Below are 23,703 nucleotides of genomic sequence, written 5' to 3' on the forward strand. Positions count from 1 at the left end.
AATAAACTTTTCCAGAGGTTCATTCTCTCTCTGTCTCACTGAAGCTAATTCCGCAATATTAACATCACGTTCTGATGAGAAGAAGTTAGATATAAATGTATCTTGCATTTGTTCCCAAGTCCTTCTTGATTCCGGTGCCAAATTAGAATACCATCGGAATGCTTTACCTGTCAGGGACGATCCAAATAGTCGCAAACGGTTTTGTGAAACAGTGGAGAAGTTACCCATTGTTGTGATGAAATGTACTAGATGTTATTCTGGAGATCCATCTCCATTAAACTTTTGGAAATCTGGATGCTTGAAGCTGGCTGGGAATGGTATGTCCTCCACTTCCTTAGGATATGGCGTTCTGTAGCAGAACCTCCCAGTATGTCCACATTCACCGACGACTTCTGCAACCATCTGTCACATTTCTTCTTGCGTTATGATTCTTGTTGTGGGAGCAGATCCATGTGACCTTGCTCTATGTGGTAACGAACCTTCGTGTTGTTGTTCAGGTTCATTCGTAGTAGCCAGTGTTCAAATTGTTGATGAAATGTCGATATTATCGCCGATAATATCGGTGTCACTAGTCTAGCAATACCGAAACCCCAAATTTTCGTCTCTCCCTATTATCGGCAAAAAATTGGAGATATTGTTGATAATTTTGGATTATCGCCAAGAATATCGACCGTAGCCACCAACCACGTAACTTATCAATGGAAAATTGTAGCCAACAACCTATTTTTTCAATAAATAGGTAAAAATAAGGAAAAAAGAAATCCAAAAATCATTTTGATTTCGCTGTTTTTGTAAATACGTGAGAGTGATCGCGTACCTGGTTAATTGGAACTCACAGCTCGGAAGAATGCCTCCTGTCGATCTTCGAACATTGCAAAGAGGTAAGAAAAACCTCAAAATTCCCTTTCCTTTTTTGATTGGAAGCTTGAAATTTCGGCTAAAAATCAGCGATTTTGGGAATTTCCTCGCGATTTGGTAATGGTATAGGGTTTCGAAACCCTCCCTCAAAAACCCCCTTTCTTCGGCAAGAATCCCTCCCGAACGAAATTTCAGGGTTTTCTTCTTCTTTTTTTTTCTTTTTTCTTTTTTTTCTTTATTTCGAGGCTCGACGATATAAGGACGCAGATTAAGCTACGGACGGAAGCGGATTGGCTGGTGTACCTTACACCACGTCAGCAAGTTCTGTAGGTCTGATCATGAGGTATGTGTTATATCCAAACCGTCAATCCATTTGGCGAGCTCGTCTAAAGGCTTGAGAAGAAAAATAAGATAGATATAACTATCAAGTGGACCACACTGCAAAAAGCAGTGGGAAATTGAACGTCTACCATTGAAACACTTTTTGGGGTCATAGAAGTTTTGGATCAATATGAAATTTGTTTTTCCTCTTCATTCAGGTCTTTGTGACCTTATGAACAGATTGGATGGAAAATAAACGTTATGGTGGACCTTAGGAAGGTTTCAACGGTGTACATCAATCTTCCCGCTGTTTTCTGTGGTGGGGTCCACTAAAGCTTTGGATCTGCCTCGTTCTCTGGGTAATGCCTTAAAATAATATCTCCAAATGAATGGATGTTGTGGATACGACACGTACATCATAGTGGGGTCCACAGAACTTGGTGACGTGTATTGAGTCTCGCCACTCAACCTGTCAGTATCTAATCCGCGTCCGGTTTTCACGGGTGCGTAAGTACGCTCTTATCGTACTGAGTAAACTCTATTAGGCCCACCGTGAATGTATCTAGTCTATCCACGCCGTCCATCCGTTTTTCCATCTTATTTTAGGGGTTGAGACCAAAATTTAAGCATACCCAAAGATCAAGTGGACCATACCATTGGAAACAGTTGGAATAATAACTTCCACCATTGAAATATTTCTTGGGCCTACAGTGATGTTTATTTCTCATCCAACCTGTTCATAAGATCACACAGACATGGATGAAGGGAAAACACAAATACAAGCTTGATCCAAAACTTATGTGGCCCTCAAGAAATTTTCAACGGTAGATGTTCAATTCACATTGTTTCCCATTGTGTGTTCCACTTGAAGTTTGGATATACTTCATATTAAGCTCAAGCCGAAAAATTATCTATTAAAATGGATGAACGGAGTAGATAAATAAGTCACGATGGACCCCATAGAGTTTACTCGGTACGCTTAGCCTACTAAGTGACTCGGTACACGCTCTGCTTCCTTTTAGCGTGGTGTGCGGGTGCGAACGTCAGTGGCGTGTGGACGTCACCAAGTTCTGTGGACCCCACCATGATGTATGTATTATATCCACATGGTCCATCCAATTGGCGAGATCATTTTAGGTAGTGAACCCAAAACTAAGGCAGATCCAAAGCTAGGGTGGACCACACCGCCAAGGCAGTGGGGACAATGATTCCTACCGTTGAAACCTTCCTAGGCACTATGGCCCACAGTGGTGTTTACTTGTCATCCAAGTTGTTCATAAGATCACACGGAGATGGATGAAGGTAAAATACAAAAATGACATGGATCCAAAACTTTTGTGGCCCCTAATGATTTTTCAATGGTAGGAATGTTCAATTCACATTGTTCCCTGTGGTGTGGTCCATTTGAGCATTGGATATGCTTCATCTTTGGGATCAAGCCTTAAAATTATCTTGTAAAATGGATGGATGGGGTGGATAAAATACATAAATCAGGCCCCACACAGTTGACTCAGTACAATAAGCGTACTGATTAATACGATGCGCACGTGTCACCTGTTTGTATCCGTGGATTGATGGGTCGATGTTATGTTGGGCCATCATAATGATAAATATTTTATCAATGTCGTCCATTTATTTTGATAGATAATTTTAAGGCATGAGTCCAAAATGAAACGGATTTGCATGACTGCATCTCAGGTGGACCACACTACAGGAAACAGTGGTGATTAAATGGCCATCATTAAAAACTTCATAGGGCCATTGTAATGGTTTTTTTTTCTCTTTTTTGCCATCCAACCTCTTGATTAGGTCACACAGATCTTGATGAAGTGAAAACACGGTTCAGATTATGTTATAATTTGCCACATGTACCATTTTCAAACGCTAGGTATCAAGTGTCATACGCAGCCAGAGTATCAAATACCACATTGATTGGATAATTTAATCCATCCTTGATTTGGCATCTTTGAGTTCATTTACTTTTACATGTCTTAATTACTGTGTGTCAGCTGCATTTGTATTATATAAACTCATTTTGGTTACTATTTGAGTGATTTCTTACAACAACGCATGCCTTTTGGCCCCCATTAAATGGAAACTTCTAATTTAATGCATTCTTTTTGCATTTTTTTCATTCCTGAATATGCAAATATGTGTATTTAGGCATGTCCTGAAGTTTCACTAAAAAATTCCACCATTTTCTCCATGTTTTCCCCTTTTTCCTTGCATTTCCGATTATTGGCGATATTATCGGCAATAACGATATTATATCTTTATCTTTGGCCAGCGAAACTTGTAGCGATACCGACAACTCGAACACTGGTAGTAGCCATTACCGGCGGAGCCGTCACTTGAGCCACGTTATGAGCAAGGGTAGCCAAAGCTTCTCGGAGGCTTCGACACTCTTCCATCAAAGTTCTTTGAGCTTCTGCCATTTCGGCCTTTCGCTCGTTGACACTTGGTGGAGGACCTTGACTAACTCCTGCCATATGTGCAGTGGCTTCTCTGCTCTTTGATGAAGTCATTATCGGAATAAAAGGGCAACGCATTAGCATAATCGGGCTTAACGAGAGAGGAGTTTCGCTCGATTCTTCTATACTTCCATATAATTCAACTGATTGAGATGTAGCTTCTGAAGGTGTACTCTGAGGTGATATGGAAACTGATAAATTTCTAATAGGTGATTTGCCCTTCTCCTTTCTTGTCATCGGATGTTTGTCACAGATAGGGCTAGAAAGTCCTGTGGTGTCAGAGGAGAGAGATCTTCTTGAATATAATGCTGGAGGAGCGAGTTCGGGATTCTTTCTGGCCACATTCCGCGTAATCGTTCCTCTGGCTTTCCTTGGAGATAAATCTATTCTGGCAATTGTAGCGTTTCGGGCTCATCCTTCGGGATGATACAACAATCCAGTCGCTATTATTATCCTGAGCAAGTGGTGAAATGGTTGACTCTGGTCATAACTCGAGACTTGTCATTTTTGCTTGCAGTTGATCGTCCTTCACAAATCGCAGATCGATTTGTAGCATATTCTATTACGAACCCAGTCGTTGTGAAGTAGAAATTCATCTTGTTGGTAACGGTTGCCATTGGTTGTTTGGAGTTTTGTCTTGTATCCTTCAAATAACAATATGAAATCTCAATTGGTATTCGGATGATAAAATATTCTATCTTAGGGATGAAGGGAAGGATGTTCTTGCTAAGAGTCGCCATTTTGGCGGCTATTCGACGCCAAACCATGATGAAATTCTCTAAATAGCTTCATAATTCGATATTAGGTAAGATAATGAGATAGTCCCCAGCAGAGTTGCCATTTTGTTTTGACAAGAAACGAATGTGTTTCGTTTGGGGAATTATCTTACTTAATCATAACAAAGAAAAGATGGAGAGAACAATCATCAATTTTACTTAATCTGAATTCGTTTACATCCTTTGATTTCCCTTGATTCTAAGATAGAATATCCAAAATAAATACAAGTATTGAACAAGCTTGAATATCAAATCCGAATATTAGATTATTAAATCCGGCAGCGTTTCGGCTTGTGATTAGCTCATCTCATTGAGAGGAATATTGTATAAATCTGATCATCCTGTATCTTCTTCTTGAACTCATAATCATGATTCTGAATTGAAGATAAGCTGGAAGTGAAGAAAAGCTGGCCAACTAGTATTTCGATTCATTTTGACAGCATCTCGGGTCTTTGATACAGGTTCCCGCGCAACACCACAGTGGTTGCGCGGGCTAGCCTGACATGCTCTCATCCTTCTTCTTTCTTCTCTTCTGAATACCTTCAAGTTCTTCTTCTTCTTTGGAGCTCTAATCTTCTTCGAAATCCTTGTAGTAGTCCAAATGAGAGGGGGAGTGCTGTATTTATAGGCCTCCACATGTGCAAACTCTCGATCTTTGTGCCATGGGGCCCACCGTTTATCAAATCCGAACCATTCAATTCATCCTGGTCATACTGACGTTGTACGGATGCGCGCAACCAATGAGAGTGTTTGTGCGGACCCGCGCAACCAATGCGCTTTGCGCGGATACGCGCAACATATTACGCATTCAATTTTTTGCTTTATTTCCCTTCCTTCTTCAATCTTAATTTTCTTCTTCCTTTAATCATCATTCATAATTTTTTTTTGAACCTCAACAGATGCCCCCTTGATCCTTTTGTTTGTCCTTTCTAGGATAAAGAAATAAGTCAACCATTTCTTCTTCTGTCAGACATCGCTGTGCGCACTTGCACAACAGCTAATCGGGTCCTATAATTGGGTCTACTTCCCTATAAATACCAGAGCCGACTCTTCATTTTCATCCTTTATTCTCTTGTGGAAGCCTTGTCCATCTAACAATTTCTCGCGCAACCGCTCGTCTTTGCGCATAAACTCCGTGCAACAGATATTCTTTGCTACACAAATCTTTCCTCTGCACGTCTCCGTGCAACAACTATTTGTTGCGCGCTCTCGCGCAATCATTTCCCTTCTTGCGCAAAAAGTCTTCAGAAATTTCGATATCTCCCAAGTCTTGAACCCTCACTCCTCAAAACTTCATATTTGACCTGATAACTCTTGACCTATAAATATGCAACACTCGAAGGCTTCGTCTTCAAGAAGGAAGAATCATCCATCTTCTTCAGGATATAATCAAACTTCTCAGAATACTTGGGACTGTATAGAGATTCATGAAGAAGTTTTGGAAATCTCCACTTCCTCTGAGAATGAGACAGCTGTTATTCCCATCAATTTGCGGCGTATTTATAGGCCTCCACACGTGCAAACTCTCGATCTTTGTGCCATGGGGCCCACCTTTTATCAAATCCCAACCATTCAATTCATCCTAGTCATAATGACGTTGTGCGGATGCGTGCAACAAATGAGAGTGTTTGTGCGGACCGCGCAACCAATGCGCTTTGCGCGGGTACGCGCAACACCTTATGCATTCAATTTTTTTTCTTTATTTCCCTTCCTTCTTCAATCTTAATTTTCTTCTTCCTTTAATCATCATTCATCATTTTATTTTATTTTTTTGGTACCTCAACAGTACTCATACTGCTACAAATGCCAAGGCCATTGTCACGAGATTGAAGAAGCAATTTGTGGCAAACACTCAGATGCGGCACAGTGCAAGGTCGAAATGATTCATCAGTGGGTCCCACTATGAGCACGCCCTGCCCAATAATCAGGTCCGTACACTAATTTAGGTCCAGTTGGTGGTGGATTTAGCCAGGCTGAGCAGATGTGCTCTGCTTTGGCTTTCAATGTCTAGAAGGGTTATCTCCTGTGCCTTGGGTGATTGAGGGGACCCCCTGAGTTCCTTTCAGGGTTGACCACGAGTCAAAACCACTATTGGGAGTTTCATGTCATTCTCATCCAAAAAGACTCCTTTGGTTGAATCACAATTCATAACCCATAATCTTGGAGGAAAGCTTAGGGAAGCTAATTTATCTTGGAGTTATCTTTTGTTTGAGGCTGGCATCCATCTTTCTTTGGAGGGGATTTTTTTGCCAATTTATATTAATTTTTTGTTGTTTGTCTATACTGTTTCAGGAAATAAGGCATTCTTGTTTCTGTTTTCATACATCATTGTTCCATTAGACTGATTGCTTGAATATGTGGCACGATTTTATACTTGATTTTATGGTACACTGGAACGAGGGCAGTTTAACTCTATTATTTTCTGAATTTTCAGTAAACAATCCAAGGAAAAGTGGGCCAACATTGAATGAGACATTCCTTGGTCTTCTTTATCCAACTGAGAACTACAAAGTGTAAGTTTGTTGGGTGTGTTTTTTTCTTGAGTTTCTAGCCTTATGAGGGGCCTACTCATTATAATTCAATCAATTTTATTTTTAATTTTTTTTTTTTTTCACATGGTTTCTCATCATGTGGTACTCCTTGCAGTTATGGGTATTTGACTAACACAAAGGTGAAATTCATTTTGGTCGCAACTGATCTGGAAGTCAGAGATGCAGATGTGAGAAATGTAAGTTGATAAGGGTGTTAAATTGATGTTCTGAGTTCCATTAATCTTATATTCACATTTACATTTCACTCATGAGTTCATGTTCTTTGATGGGACACATTGAGGTTCTGTGCAATCTGAAATTGGCCAGAACTATTTGAGCATAATCAGTATGAATAGATTTCTTAATCTGTTTACTCACTTTTTTTAATGATGATATTTTATTAATAAGCCCAAAACTCAGCACACAAAAAACAGGTGACCGTAAGTCATCTATTTACGAGACAATTTAGGATGAATCTCTACAGCTCTCCTTGACTTTCTAGGCACTGCAACCACCCAACTTTGGTTTCCCAAACCAACTAAACACATCCTCCCTTTGCACCACTGTGTTACGAGACACTTGTTATGCTTGTTCCAAATTTGACCAATCCCCGGCTAGCAAAGCAAGATGCCATAGCACTTCCCATGCCTCCAAGAAATTAGAAAGAGGGCCTGGTGTCGTCCATGAGACATCAGGACACAGCTCCCAGATGAAGCTGGTGAAGTCACACAATATGAATAGATGGTTCACAGATTTGCCATCCTTGAGTTGTAGAGAGCCCACATTTGTAATCACCATTCATCTATTCCTTAAATGATCTATCGTTAGAGCTTTTTTGCTCCCAACTATCCATGCAAACTCTAAATAACCCTTATGGGCCTTGATAGGCCCATGATAGAGGCAACATGTCCAAGCCATGGAAGGTGAAGTGCTTCATCGATGATGGGCATCACTTCGCTAGGAACTGCCCTATGAGACAAGCTTTAAACACCCAATGAAGCTAGATGAGATCAAGGATGAAAGCAATGAGAAGATGCACATTGGGTTGATGCATCTACTTAATTCTATCAAGAGCAAGAAGGGAGTTTTGAGTGACTTTGTCCAAGCCAAGGAGGAGAACGGGGGGCCAAGGATCAGGTTTGCAAGTGCTTTGTAGTGTCAAATGGAAATAGAGGCGAAGCCACTTGGATGAGAATTGATGTATTTGTTGTGCAAATTAACAGCATGTCCACTTAGGCCATGGAGGATACGAGGGCGACCCACAACTTCATCACTGGAGAGAGTTGAAATGACTAGGTCCAACGTTGGTAAAGCATGCATGCAAGATAAAGGCAGTCTAGTCATAAGCCACACCTATTTAGGGTCTGGCCAAGGACGTCAATGTTGGTTGCTTTTGAAAGCCTTGAAGCATAAAAGTTTTTGAAAAACCAAATTTAGAATTCCAACATGAATCCTAGCATTCAAATTCCAAAACTATAGATATCAAGGATCGAGATTTTACCTTAGATTTATCCCTTGATCATTGAAGTAGTCCGATGTCAATCCTCCAACTTATTCTCCCTGATCTATTGTAATAAAGATGTGCTTCAAGAGCTTGCTCACGCCCCCATTATACAGTTAGGGGTGTGGCCTATGAGAACTGTCCATAGGTGGACCACATACACCAGGAAGGAAGGGAGGGAGGGAGGGAGGGCAAGTGTCTAGTTGGGCTTAAGCACCAAAACCCACAAACATGATGAACACTCACATAGTCAACACTCCCATGTGGGGTAGGGCAAATGTACAAGTCCAGCGATGGAGACTGTCCATCCCAACACGTCATTAGTTCCCATTACACAAGATGACTACAAAACATAACCACGGGTAGCCCAAACCCGCTAAAGTAGTCATGAATTTCTAAGGTGTACTTAAGAACCATGGCCCACAACTCTCCCACGTCTAGGATATCCATTGTTTCCATGCTCATATTCCCCATGGACAGACCGAGGAAACCCTCTCAAATAATCCATAAATATATCCACATGTAGTCACAATTCCACACAATTATGGGAGAAGATAAAATGCATTCCACATAATCATAAATAAGGTTCAATAAAGTGTATTGACTTTCCAAGGCATACAACACTAATAGTGGAGCTACATGTTGGTAGGTGGGTTGTCAAGACAAGTCTCTCCACTATATATCGTTGGATGACTTGGTATCTTTGGCGCGGACTTCCTGAGTCCGATTTCAATGCCTGCCTTGGGGTGGTGAGCATTATGGATGAGAGGTATCTCTGCATGATATGATGCTGTGTAAGGGAAAGGCCAATGTTGGGATTATCCTAGCCTTACAATTGATCAAGGGAGACAAGGATGGAATGACGTGGCATGACAATTCAAGGAATTGACACGGACCATCATTGGCAAGCTGTCGACGAGGGCGTCAACACATTTAAGTGGGGGAGATTGTCATGGGCCGATCATCTCTAAGGAGCTTTTTAAGAGAGCATTTTCTGCTTATCTTGCCCACCAGGAGTTTTGTGTATAGTATGTAGAGAATTCTAGAGAATAGTAATGTAGAGTAGTGTCCAGACAACTAGGATTTTCTCGAGTTCTCTAGGGGAGTTTTGTAGGTGGTAGTGTATAATTTTCTACAAAGGTTCTAAAGCATTCATAGTTGTTGGATAATCACTTGTGCCTTCACCATCCATTTAAAGGTTTTAGAGGATTCTTAGGTCTATATGAGGAGGGGATCCTCATTTGTAATCAATTTCGATAGTTGCAAGCCCTCTTTAAGTTCAAGTGCAATAAACGTTCTCTTGCCTTCAACCCTTTAGCGTGCCCTTTCTCATCTATTCAAGTTACCTTGGTTAACAATTGGGTGGTTGGCTTACTCATTCACCAGAGGTTGTGACTTGTGAGTCGAGTGCCGCACGGTCTCCCATCATCTATTTCATATGTGACCATAGGTCAAACTGAAACAAAAGACCTTTTCTTGGTTGGTGTGATCCGGTGAGGAGAGTTAGGGAGAAATCCTATGCAAACTAGGTCTATCTCCATCGTAGAAGACTTTTTGAAGGTCTTTAGACACCCGGTTCCCTTTAAGGATTTGGAGTGTCTGCGAGCGGTTAGCTGGAAGCGGGAATGGAAACAAGTTCTATAACACCAACTAGCCAAGGAGACTCGTTCCCTGAATCAGCCCAGCGGAAGCATCCCTACTGTTAATCTCGGAATGCAGGATTTGGGTCACTTGGGGAAGCACATGGGCCACGACATTAGGGTTCAATTTTTATAAACAAGGATTTTCTATAGATTTTGATTTTGATTGTATTTTTAAAACATAAGTTTCATCTCCATTTCAGTCATGGGTCAAAGGAATTTGTTCAATCCTTTCTGAGTTGCTTGTGGATCCTTGTTTTCGAAGGTTCTTTTTTTTAAAAAAAAAAAAGAAAAAAAGAAAAAAAGAAAAAAAGAAGTAATGATTGATATTAAAAGAAAAAGAGAGAACAAAAGAGGTTTGCTGAGATAGCAGAACCAAGGTTTCAGGCCTAGAAACAAAAGATTACAATCCTTGAGACCAGACACGTTAACCACCCATTCGATAAGAAGTTTTTTGGCAAAAGATCCCACTGCTTGAGCCGATGATTGAATGTTGTTGAAGCATCAGTCATTCCTCTCCTTCCAAACAGCCCACCAGATGGCGAGGATCGCTATTCTCTAGATACGGTTTTTATTCTTCCCCAATTTAAACCCGTGCCAATATGATAGCATGGAGGAGACGGAGTTAGGAATGCATCCGCTAATATTAAATCTAGTAAAGAAGTCCAGCCAAATCTAGGAAATGAGCGAACAGTAGACCAACAAGTGATCAACCATTTCCTCACTGTTCATACAACAAAGGCAAATGTTGACGAGTTGCATGCCTCTCTTCTTTAAGTTGTCGACCGTTAAAATCCGATTCTTCGCCGCCAGCCAGCCAAAACAGATAAACTTGGGGGGAGCCGAGTATTTCCAAATGTAAGGGAAAGCAAGGGTTGCAGGGGAGGCGGGGGGAGAGAGAAACGAATAGAGAGACGTAACCGAGAAAAGGCCGGTTTTATCCCTCTTCCAAAAGATTTTATCTTGCTCTTCCCTGATCGGCATCACACTTGAGCAAATCAACATATTCACTAACCTCCCAGTCGTGCAGATTTCTGTTGCAGTTTATTTCCCAGACTAAACCAGAATTGGACTGTATGTAAAAGCAATGAATTGGACCATCTTTGTTGACAGCGATGCTATAGATGTTAGGGAATCTGTTTTTCAGGGCCGTATCTCCCAACCAATGGTCGTCCCAAAATCTAATTGCAGCTCCGTTCCCTAGCTGAAAACCAATATTCTCAACGACTGCCTTCTTAGCGCGTAGGATACCCTTCCAGATAAACGAGGCTCTGTAGACTGAGGATTCTTTTGTCCACCAACCCCCAGGGGAAGAATCGTATTTTCCTTTGACCACCGTATTCCATAAAGCGTCCGTCTCTAATCCCAACCTCCAAGACCACTTGCCTAAAAGGGCGCGATTCATTATCTTTAGGCTTTTAATGCTCGCACCACCATCTTGGAAATGGGTGTAGACTTCTTTCCAATCCAACAGGTGGAGTTTCTTCTGATTCTCCTTACCGCACCATAAAAAGTCTCTTCTCAATTTATCAATACGATCCAGGATTGAGGACAGACATTTGATCAGGGACATGAAATAAATGGGGATGTTGGACAGCGCCGCTTTAATGAGGGTGAGTCTTCCCCCCATAGATAAATAGCAGCATTTTTTATGGGGGAAGGGGTCTTCCCTTGTTTTCAATGTATTGGAAAAGGCCAGTGTAGTCTTCTGACCTGTTGCCAAATGATAAGCCCACTGACCGACCAACATGGCCAACTGCATCCCTGATCCATCTCTTGTTTTGTATTTCATCGAAGATTTCCTCTCGGCTTTTGCTTTCCGTAGACACCATCGTATTATCTTCCTGTTGTTGATGGGGGATTTCTGCACACATCTGGAGAGGTTCTGCAATTATGACATCGCTAGGACACTCCTCTTGGAACAGCGTTAAGGGTCCCAGATCTGCCCAATCATGTCTCTGGGATGTTGAGCTGACTGGAGACGAAGGACTGGATGAAATGCACTGTGACTTTGAAAAGAGACTCTCCGATAATTCCCCTCGGGAAGGATCTTCCCCCATGGGATTTGGGTCATGGTTGCGGAAGGATGGGGATAGAATATGGGGTGGAAATTTAACGCCGGAATGAGTTAAATCAGGTCTCAGGGGCGGGAAAGCATTGCGTAATGGACTGGGATTAAGGGGAACAGGTTCAGATACTTTAAGAGAGGTCCATTTGTTATGGGAAAGGCGGATTCGGGTCGTAAATGGACCCGCTTCCACTAGCCCAATTTCATTGAGAGAAGTCTTGGAGATGACGCTTGGGCATCCACGTGGACGGCTCTGATGAGTTCATCAGGAAAAGCAGCAGGCACGTGTCGAGAGGAGGCGATCGATGATATGTCGTCATTAAAGCTTATCAGGAGATGAAAAAGGTGCTGATTATGTGGCTGCACCATCTCCGCTGGATTGTCCATCCGAGAAGAAACCGTAGCGTTCCTTACACTTGTCGAAATCTCAGGAGGCCGCCGAAGCTTCTCGCCTAAGGAAAAGGTGGCGTCTGCGATACGGAATGAGGGAGCAAGCGGGGAGCTGCCGCGTGTCTCTGAAGTTGACGGATGTCTGTCGTGACAGAATACGACTGCAAACGATCTGACAGCAGGCTGCATTCGTGCTCCGCTGGAGCACCGAGACTGAGGACCTTCTTCTCCACGGTTCACCTGGATCTGCTCTGGCGAGAAGCTCATGAGGTCCCTAGATCTCTAAACATCTCCCCACCTGAGATAATCGGAATCAGGGGTTTCCTTTTGAACCGAAAGCATGATGATCCGATTGTCCACCTTAACTCGTATGTGAGCGGGAAGAGGGGTGCCTTTCTTCCTCCTTACCTTGGCTCTGATAACACCTAGTTCCACCCCTAACTGAGTTTTAGAATCCATTTCAAGAAGGAAGCCCAAGCTTGAAGCAGCCGATATGAGAAATTCATCATACCAGAATTCCAATGGGACATCCCATATGAGGATCCAGACGTTTTCTTTTCCGAAAATAGAGAATTTGTCCCACGGCACGATCTTGGCAACCAGACTTGATGTCTGTATATTCCCCACCGTCGTTAGCAAGTTTGGATTGAGGCGTGGACATACTCTGACTAATGTTTTATTTAAACCAACCTGATTTAAATGATTTTAAACTCGCAAGTATACGAATTAGATGTAGATATGGTACGTATTACGAGATCGTTCCCACGAGGACTGGTTGTCACAATTCAAAATTAAAGACTCTTCTTAACTAATCCAACAAATATTTGAGATAGTAATTGAGTAAACTAAACAAAAATCAATGGAAAAATAACCGAGAGCAATAAGGAAAATTCAATCAAGGAGAAGACTAGGACTTTTGAATCCACCTCTAATTATCATAAACCTTGTTCTACCTGTTGATTCACCCTAATTCAGATTGATATCAAAATAAATAAAGCGCACTCTATTTCCTTGGTCGGGTACACAAAATGTATAATTCCTTAAAGCATATGGATCACATCTTTCCATCCATGGTCAGGCATGGAGAGATGTAGATTCCTGTTTCTTCCTCTATAGGAACCTGTTCATGGTCAGACACAAGCACCTAAAATAATATTCCAAACAACATCCATAACTAGACTTTGGTTGAGCTCTTAGAATGGAGGAGTATGGATATTCCAGTCAAGTACACTAGAGAAAGAAACAAATCAATCAAGTTAAGATTAAATCAACAAACAAGGATCATTCAAGTTGGAGGCTTCATCTCAGCCCTAGCTAAGGAATTTAGCTATCCATGTGATCAATTAGAAAGTAAGAAAAATAACATTGATGAAAGGAAAACATCCTTCTCTCTTTCTATTCTCTTTTTCTTCTCTTTTCTTCTCTTTCTCTTCTCTGGATCTGTTCCCTGGCTCTCCTCCCCTCTTGTCTACGTTTTGCATCTCTTTTTATAGCTGCTGGAGTGGCTGGAATGGAGAAAATCGGGTTTGGAAAGCTGTCGTATGCGCAGCGAAAGCCTTTTCGCAGCAAACTTTTGTACCTTCATAAGTCCCTTGTTCTTTATACTTTATCCATAAAATCAACGTCTCCTGGGACGTTTTTGGCTGGTCTAAATGATGGACGGATCAGATCTTCCATCTGATCAAAGATAGTGGGCCACAACCGCCCGGAAATCTGCTTTTCGCGGACGTGCGTAAGCTTTCGCACGTCCGACGCTGTGATGCTCGGTGGGCCCCACAAGCGTTTTCGGGGAAATCCAAGCCGTCCAGTGGATGCACGACGAAATTTCGGTCAGATATGGATGGTTTTGAACATCCATTGACACGACACATAGAAGAAATTACAATAAAATCAATTTTGAACGTCACAGGACAGTCCACTTGTGGCCTCTGTATCTCACACGTGTGCACGTATGGGCACAAAATGTAAACATGGTTTTGTAGCTCTTGAACCCTTCTACACGATGAACGGCTTGGATCAGACGTACATGCTACCGGTGGGGCCCACAGCGGTCCGTAAAAACGGACTTTCCGTCCGTTACACGGTGCCAGAAACGGCAACTGCCGTTTTTTGAAGAAGGAAGTCGGGTCAGCGCTGCTGACCGACTTAGTTCGTTTGGTGCTCGGATAGTGCACATGTGCATTATGCACATGTCACACAAGGTGGGGTCCACTATGATTCTGTCGAGAAATCCAATCCGTCCATCCTATTTCTCATCTTATTTAAACCGTCTAGGTCAATTTTGAAGTATATCCAGATTGTAGGCGGGCCTAAAATTGGAGATTAATGGGCTGATCTGTCCGTTGGCCCACTTCTCGAGATATCCAATGGTTGAAATTTAATATGTATGGTTTATTTATGGCCTCCAGGCCATGTATGAAGTTTCGAGTCAATCGGATGGCGGAAACCATGTGATCTTGCATTTTGGACCATTTTCGGGCCTTTTTAACGTGAACGGCTTGATTTCCTTGGATCCCTGGCATGTAAATTCTTCAGTCTTAGTTCTCTGGAGTGCGTCCTTTACTCTGGTGACTTCGGAGTGTCAAATCCATGCTTGTAGTACTCTTTTTCCATCAACGCTCCTGATTTCATCCTGCAACAAAAATATAATTAAAATACTCCGTTAAACATTATCATATCCGTAAAATCAGGTAATAATTGGGGTCTGATATGTAATATTCGACCCTCATCACAACCCCCAACCAGCATTTTGCTAGTCCCAAGCAAAACATGCGAAAAATAATTTCAGAAATACTTGACAATTCCTGTGAACCCGAGTGACTTGTGAACAGATCGTCGAGGCGCGAGAATTCTAAGATTCATGAATGGTGCACAGAAATTTTCTTTTTAGAATCAAGCACATGGTAAACTTCATAATCAATTTCAAAATATTAATCTATTAATTAGAATATTCTAAACATTGAGTTCCATGAGTGTATAGTGTAATCTCGGCTTATTATCATTAGGAGATCCAATTTTCAATTTCATGATATCATTAGTAATTAACAACAGAATGCATGACAACTGCAACCAACACTTGCCTGATAGGTTAACTTTTCATTCTACTAGCCTTTGCTTTTCTTTATGAATAGTAATGCCAAGGAGGGGAATCAAGTCCTCACCTATAGGGAGCAAACCTATGGCGAAAACTTGTCGCCTAACTTTTTCAAATGACAACCATAGGGAATCGAATCTACACCTATAGGGAGCAAACCTATGGTGAAGATTATATGACTTGCGCTTTCTCTCAATTCTTAGTTATAGACCAAAGCTAAAAATTTCAGGCTGGTTCCTTTCATGCCTAGTGATTACCAAGTTAATCATTCAATGTTGAAACGGAACCTTAATATGCAACCGAGATGTGATATGTGAGATCATGACTCAATCAATGTTTAAAAGTTCTAATCATGGGTTAACAATTTAAACTTAACTGTGAAATCTAACGGATGGCTGAATCCAAGAGTTATAAATTACCGACATTCTGTACCTTGCAATGTTAAAATCACCCTTATCCTTCACAATCACTTCAAATGCACAAGAAATTCCAGAAAAATTTAAAAATTTTCACAATTTGTGCTCAAGACCAAGAAAATACTGATGAGGTAACCTAATCGCCCACCCCCAACCTAAAATCTACATTGTCTTCAATGTAAAAGAAATAAACATGCAATGCACATGAGACGACGAAAATAAAAGAGGAGTGATGGAAAGATATCAGTGTAAGAGCGGGTCAGCACAAGAGAGAAATCAACAAAAACAAAATAACAAAAATAACATCACAAAAAGAAGATCCTACCTATACCACTTTCGCAGGTGTTCTTGATTGCATTTAGCGTATGCAACAAGCCTTTAAACCCCTAGGTTGCCCCTAGTGGACGAGTTGTAGTCTCGTGAGGGTTTGCAATAATGTTACCCACAAACATTGAACTAACTAGGAAAATGAAATGAAATGAAAAGATGGGTTGCCTCCCAGGAGCGCTAAGTTTAACGTCTTCAGCCAGACAAGAATGGACCATGAACTAATCAATCTTGATAACCTGGGTCCGCCAAATAAATTTCCTCAACATCTTGATTAACCAATCCCAGACTTTTTGGGAACAACTTGAACCGTGCTATTTGAAATGGGGTAGACATCCAACAATTTAAGCACCTCTGCTCGAATGACTTCTTTTATGTCTAACAACCTAAGCACCTCCGTTGGAATGGTACCAACGTCTAACAATCTAAGCACCTTCGCTCGAACATCCTTTTTTTTGTTAGGGTTAAGCCCCCTTTGCATTTCACGCGATGTTTCTGCATATTCTTCAATATCAGTACGATGCATACACAAAGTGCGGCTTACTCCCTTCATGTCCTCTATCGTCCACCCAATAGCTGCCTTATATTCTCTAAGCACTTTTAGTAACTTGTTCTTCTGTTCCTTCTCAAGGTTAGACATTCTGATGACAGGTAGGGTCTCAGACAGACCTAAAAATGCATACTTGAGGTTTTCAGGCAATTGTTTAAGGTCAAGTTCAGGTGGTTTCTCAATAGATGGGACCGGTTTAGACTCGAGGGTGAAAGAGGTTCCACTTTCGCTTTCCATTTGACAGTCTCCATTATAGGAGTAGAATCGAGCAATGCATTGACTTCTTGAATGGAATTCTCTATGTCAAAATCCATGCCAAAATGTGCTAAGCAAGTCTCAAGTGCGTCTTCGGAAGATTGAAGGAAAGATTCATGCACTAGACTCTCAATCATGTCCACTTCACATTTATCCTCCGAGTCTGCTGGTTGCTGTGTAGCATTGAAAACGTTGAGCTTGATCTTCATGTTACCAACGGACAACTTCATAACTCCATTCCTGCAATTTATGATAGCATTGGATGTGGCCAAGAATGGACGTCCTAAGATAACCGGGATTTGACTTGTAGGATTCTGGACAGGTTGAGTATCTAGAACGATGAAATCCACTGGAAAATAAAACTTGTCAACCTGGATTAGCACATCTTCAATAATACCACGGGGCACCTTGATAGATCTATCAGTTAGTTGTAATGTTATTTTAGTTGGTGCTCACCAAGTCCTAGCTGCTCATAGACCGAATATGGTAACAAATTAACACTGGCCCCTAAATCAAGCAACGCTTTCTGAACCTAATGCTCTCCTATGACACAAGAAATGGTAGGAGCTCCTGGATCCCTAAATTTAGGAGTGTTGTTTTGAATCATGGAGCTGAGTTGCTCTGCAAGGAAGACCTTCTTATGAACATTCATCTTATGCTTTTGAGTGCATAAATCTTTAAGAAACTTAACGTAAGCAGGGACTTGCTTGATAGCATCAAGCAACGGAATGTTGATTTGGACTTGCTTAAACATGTCCAATATCTCATTAAAGTTGTTTCCTTTCTTAACCGATGCCAGACGTTGAGGAAAAGGTGCTTTAGGCACATAAGATGGCACATGAGTGGTTCCTGGAGAGTCAGAGTGTTGTTGGACTTTGGATGCACTAGTATGTCTCTCTATTTCATTTTGATCTTCCGCATTGGACTTTGATTCTTCCTTAGGCATATCTACTTTGTTCTCGATCTGTTTACCAGACCTAAGGGTAATGATTGATTTGGCTTGCTCATGATATTGTTCTTGGTTTGAATTAGAGCCAATCTCATACTGTCCTTTTGGATTTACCACAGGTTGACTAGGGAACTTGCCCTTCTCTCTCTCACTCAATGTGGCAGCAAGTTGACCCAACTGTACTTCCAGCTTGGCAATGGATTGCGCATTTGCATGTAAACTCTGCTGGTTAGCTACTAAAGTATGTTGGGTGTCTTTTTGAAATTGAAGTGAACTCTGCATAAAAAGATTGAGTGTATCCTCGAGAGATGGTTTCCTAGATTGTGGAGGCACTTGTTGATACTGTGAGAACTGCTGAGGTTGTTGACTGCCAACTTGGGAGTAAGGTTGCATAGGAGGATTTCCAGATGGTCCTCCTTGTTGTGGTCCTTTTGCCCAAGAAAAATTTGGATGCCTAGCCTACCCTGGATTGTAGGTGTTTGAGTCAGAATTATTCTCAGTTCTCTGAAAGGTGTTCATAGCATGTACTTGTTCAGAGAGAAATTCTAGAAATGCTGAACTAGATGGACAAGACTGCGTAGGATGGGCGAGACTAGAACATATGGCACATGACTCGACTTGAGTTGTTTGTGGAGGTCCATTGTTTAACATTAAAGCATCCACCTTCTTTGTCAGGGTATCAATTTTGGCATAAAGATCTGGCGTGACTCCTACCTCATATATACTCCCTTTCTTCAGTGGTTGAGGGCTTCTTTCACCTCTATTTGAATAGTCCCATTGCTGGGAGTTTTCACACAAGGTTTCAAAGAAATTCCAAGCTTCGACATCACTTTTGGTCATGAATGACCCTCCACTGGTGGCGTCAACCATGCGACGGTTTTGGGGTGTCAGACCGTCATAGAAGTATTGAACCTGTTGCCACTTTTCAAAACCATGGTGTGGACATTTAAGAAGTAAATCCTTCCATCTTTCCCAACATTCATGAAAGTGCTCACCCTCTTTTTGTGTGAAATTCGTAATTTCTCTACGGAGAGCATTAGTTTTGTGAACCGGGAAGAACTTGTTTAAGAACTTCTTAGACAGTTGGTCCCATGTAGTGATAGACCCAACTCCTAGAGAATTCAACCATGCTTTCGCCTTATCCTTCAAAGAAAAAGGAAAGAGGCGCCAACGGATCGAATCGTCTGAAAAGTTTTGGAACTTAAAGGTGGAGCAAATGTCTAAGAATTCTTTCACATAATGATATGGATCCTCCTTATCTGAACCATAAAAGGAGGGCAACAATTGTATGACCCCAGGTTTAAGTTCAAAGTGTGCTGCCGTGGTGGCAAGCAACACTATACATGAAGGTGCATTAAATTGGACAGGAGCTGAATAATCTCTAAGAGCTTTAGTTCCATTCTCTTCCGCCATTTCAAATAGGATGTTTCTAAATCTTCTACGAAAGGTTCTTTCTATTTCAGGATCGAAAGGTGCTAGTTCTATGTTCAGAGATCTACGTCCTAGCATAAACTATGTTATCAATATAAGAAAGAAAACTAAACTAAGATGCAACCTAAGATGAATAAAACTTAAAAATAAAAGTTATGAATTCCTAAAAATAAGAGAAAGCTATGTAAACGAGAATTGGAAGGAAGAACCCGGAAAAGGAGATGATGAATGTCTGAAGATTTGAGAGCTCCTCCTCTTGAAGACAATCTTATTTAGCAGCTTCCTGCCTCAATTCCTGTAGATATAACAGAAATAAATCGAATTTCCTAAAATAATGCTAGAAAAATCCTAAGCAACGGTTAATTTTTAAAAAAGAAAGTTTCCAATCTTAGAAATAAAAAGCTAAGTTAGTTTCTAAAAAGGGAAAAAATTTCTAAAACTAGAAAATAGAAAGTTACTTGAAAGAAGAATCAAAATCTAAAAATAGAAAATTTCTAAAAAATAAAACCCTGATTCTAAAAATAGAAATTAAAAAAAGTAGAGAATTTAGAAAGAGATTACCAAATTAGTATTTTATGTCAGGACCCTACAAAACAGGAAATAGGTTAGTTTCTAAAAAAAAAAAAAAAAAATTAAAAAATTTAACCTAAAGTTAGTAAAAACCTAAGACTATGAATTATGATAAGAGAGAATCCTAAATCCAATTGGACCGAAACAGTCCCCGGCAACGGCGCCAAAAACTTGATGTTTTATTTAAACCAACCTGATTTAAATGATTTTAAACTCGCAAGTATACGAATCAGATGTAGATATGGTACGTATTACGAGATCGTTCCCACGAGGACTGGTTGTCACAATTCAAAATTAAAGACTCTTCTTAACTAATCCAACAAATATTTGAGATAGTAATTGAGTAAACTAAACAAAAATCAATGGAAAAATAACCGAGAGCAATAAGGAAAATTCAATCAAGGAGAAGACTAGGACTTTCGAATCCACCTCTAATTATCATAAACCTTGTTCTACCTGTTGATTCACCCTAATTCAGATTGATATCAAAATAAATAAAGCGCACTCTATGTCCTTGGTCGGGTACACAGAATGTATAATTCCTTAAAGCATATGGATCACATCTTTCCATCCATGGTCAGGCATGGAGAGATGTAGATTCCTGTTTCTTCCTCTATAGGAACCTGTTCATGGTCAGACACAAGCACCTAAAATAATATTCTAAACAACATCCATAACTAGACTTTGGTTGAGCTCTTAGAATGGAGGAGTACGGATATTCCAGTCAAGTACACTAAAGAAAGAAACAAATCAATCAAGTTAAAATTAAATCAACAAACAAGGATCATTCAAGTTGGAGGCTTCATCTCAGCCCTAGCTAAGGAATTTAGCTATCCATGTGATCAATTAGAAAGTAAGAAAAATAACATTGATGAAAGGAAAACATCCTTCTCTCTTTCTATTCTCTTTTTCTTCTCTTTTCTTCTCTTTTTCTTCTCTTTTCTTCTCTTTTTCTTCTCTGGATCTGTTCCCTGGCTCTCCTCCCCTCTTTTCTATGTTTTGCATCTCTTTTTATAGCTGCTGGAGTGGCTGGAATGGAGAAAATTGGGTTTGGAAAGCTGTCGTATGCGCAGCGAAAGCCTTTTCGCAGCAAACTTTTGTACCTTCATAAGTCCCCTGTTCTTTATACTTTATCCATAAAATCAACGTCTCTTGGGACGTTTTTGGCTGGTCTAAATGATGGACGGATCAGATCTTCCATCTGATCAAAGATGGTGGGCCACAACCGCCTGGAAATCCGCTTTTCGCGGATGTGCGTAAGCTTTCGCACGTCCGACGCTGTGATGCTCGGTGGGCCCCACAAGCGTTTTCGGGGAAATCCAAGCCGTCCAGTGGATGCACGACGAAATTTCGGTCAGATATGGATGGTTTTGAACATCCATTGACGCGACCCATAGAAGAAATTACAATAAAATCAATTTTGAACGTCACAGGACAGTCCACTTGTGGCCTCTGTATCTCACACGTGTGCTCGTATGGGCACAAAATGTAAACATGGTTTTGTAGCTCTTGAACCCTTCTACACGATGACCGACTTAGTTCGTTCGGTGCTCGGATAGTGCACATGTGCATTATGCACATGTCACACAAGGTGGGGTCCACTATGATTCTGTCGAGAAATCCAATCCGTCCATCCTATTTCTCATCTTATTTAAACCGTCTAGGTCAATTTTAAAGTATATCCAGATTGTAGGCGGGCCTAAAATTGGAGATTAATGGGCTGATCTGTCCGTTGGCTCACTTCTCGAGATATCCAATGGTTGAAATTTAATATGTACGGTTTATTTATGGCCTCCAGGCCATGTATGAAGTTTCGAGTCAATCGGATGGCGGAAACCATGTGATCTTGCATTTTGGACCATTTTCGGGCCTTTTTAACGTGAATGGCTTGATTTCCTCGGATCCCTGGCATGTAAATTCTTCAGTCTTAGTTCTTTGGAGTGCGTCCTTTGCTCTAGTGACTTCGGAGTGTCAAATCCATGCTTGTAGTACTCTTTTTCCATCAACGCTCCTGATTTCATCCTGCAACAAAAATATAATTAAAATACTCCGTTAAACATTATCATATCCGTAAAATCAGGTAATAATTGGGGTCTGATATGTAATATTCGACCCTCATCACTGACCCAAAGAGCGTTATGTCCCAGGGGTTTGAAATCGGAGTTCCCATATTGAAATCCAATATTTTCTGTAATCCACTCCTTAACCATTGTTATAGAGGCTCCTTCTTTTGTGATAATCACTGCAGATTTGGCGAGTTCTGCTCTATTTTTTTCAAATTTCCCCTGGTCTACTGTGATTGTACAATTCGATGAATCGTCAACATCCTCCTTATGGCCCTGATGGAGTGGAACAGTCAGGGATTCCTCCATCGCCGGAGGGGTTGAAGGAGGCTCCTTAGGGCTACTGCTTCCGTGGACAAGAGCGTCTTTGAATGAATGACCCTGTAAGGAGGTAGTATTTATACCAGCTGGCCTTGGTAGGAGATTCTGTTGTTGGGGTTTGGAGAGGAGGTTAGGCTTAGGAGAAGGACGCTTGAGGGTAAGTGGATTGGTAAGAGATTCAAGTCCGAATTTGGCCCTTTGCACTAACAGTTTTCTGTCATCGAAGCTGCCTCCATGAAGCATATCAACCGCTCTTGCCAACTCTTCTTCACTACTCATGCGGATTAAAGCGAAACCGCGATATTCTCCACTTTCTTTGTCTCGGGGCATTACCACATCCATCACTGCACCTACCCGACCAAAAACCTTCTCAAGATTAATGGGAAACCATCTGTGAGGGTAACCCTTAACGAAAAGGGTTGGGTAAGAAGCATTTTTCCTACGAACATTACCCACCGGAATCCGATTCCATCTTCTCGATTGAACTTGGTTCCACTCCCCTTCTTCATGATCGATCGCTGAATGCCTAGTATCAATTATTTTTTACTTGCCTTTATCTCTAGAGTCGAACTGTTTCGCCCTTCCTTCACCCTTGTAGCCCTTGATCCTTCCTCTCATCGACATCTTCTTAGCACAAGCCTTTGTTTTCAATCTGTTTTCGAGGGTTTTTGGTTGCCTGTTTCTTCACTCGTAAGGGACGTAACCTGATTATCTAGCATTGAATCCATTTGAGGATTCCCATCATTTTTACTGCAGCCCTATGCATCATGGATTCTTCGGGAATAGGCCTGCATCATGGTTTGTGTAAAGAAATCTACAGATTGAAATGAGCCTCACATGCATGGTTTATTTGGTTTAGCACATTTCTTCTTCAGCATCATGTGCCTGGTTTACTTGGTTCAACATGTTTCTTCTTCAGCATGGATTCCTGTCTGGTCAGGTTGATTCCATTGTTAGCTACTCATCCCACGAGGGTTGCTTAATTCTTCTACTAAACATGAGCGGCATTATTAGTGATAGTGATTCTAACGCAGAGATGGGCATGATGAGGTCAATCACCGTCTTCCTCAAGGGGATAACTACTCCGAATCCATGGAGCTTCGCTAGACTCCTCACAGAGATACCTCGAATCCATGAGGGAAAATAAGAAAATAGAAATAAATTCTAGAAA

The 23,703-nt window shown here is 41.2% G+C and overlaps 1 protein-coding gene and 1 non-coding gene across 6 annotated transcripts in view; both read left to right on the forward strand.

Moving 5' to 3' along the window:
• LOC131251469 (uncharacterized) overlaps nucleotides 1-23,703 on the forward strand; it is a 66,513-nt gene that overhangs the window by 31,959 nt on the left and 10,851 nt on the right. For all 5 annotated transcript variants that reach the window (XM_058252188.1, XM_058252185.1, XM_058252187.1 and 2 more), the window contains exons 4-5: nucleotides 6,861-6,939; nucleotides 7,073-7,154. In XM_058252188.1, coding sequence (XP_058108171.1) covers nucleotides 6,861-6,939; nucleotides 7,073-7,154 — 161 coding nt within the window. The remainder of the gene's footprint in view (nucleotides 1-6,860; nucleotides 6,940-7,072; nucleotides 7,155-23,703) is intronic.
• LOC131252484 (small nucleolar RNA R71) lies at nucleotides 19,076-19,182 on the forward strand. Its single transcript, XR_009174503.1, has one exon. It is a non-coding gene; the product is annotated as a small nucleolar RNA R71 (small nucleolar RNA).

This window comes from Magnolia sinica, chromosome 7, assembly GCF_029962835.1.
Source record: "Magnolia sinica isolate HGM2019 chromosome 7, MsV1, whole genome shotgun sequence".
Classification (NCBI taxonomy): Eukaryota; Viridiplantae; Streptophyta; class Magnoliopsida; order Magnoliales; family Magnoliaceae; genus Magnolia; species Magnolia sinica.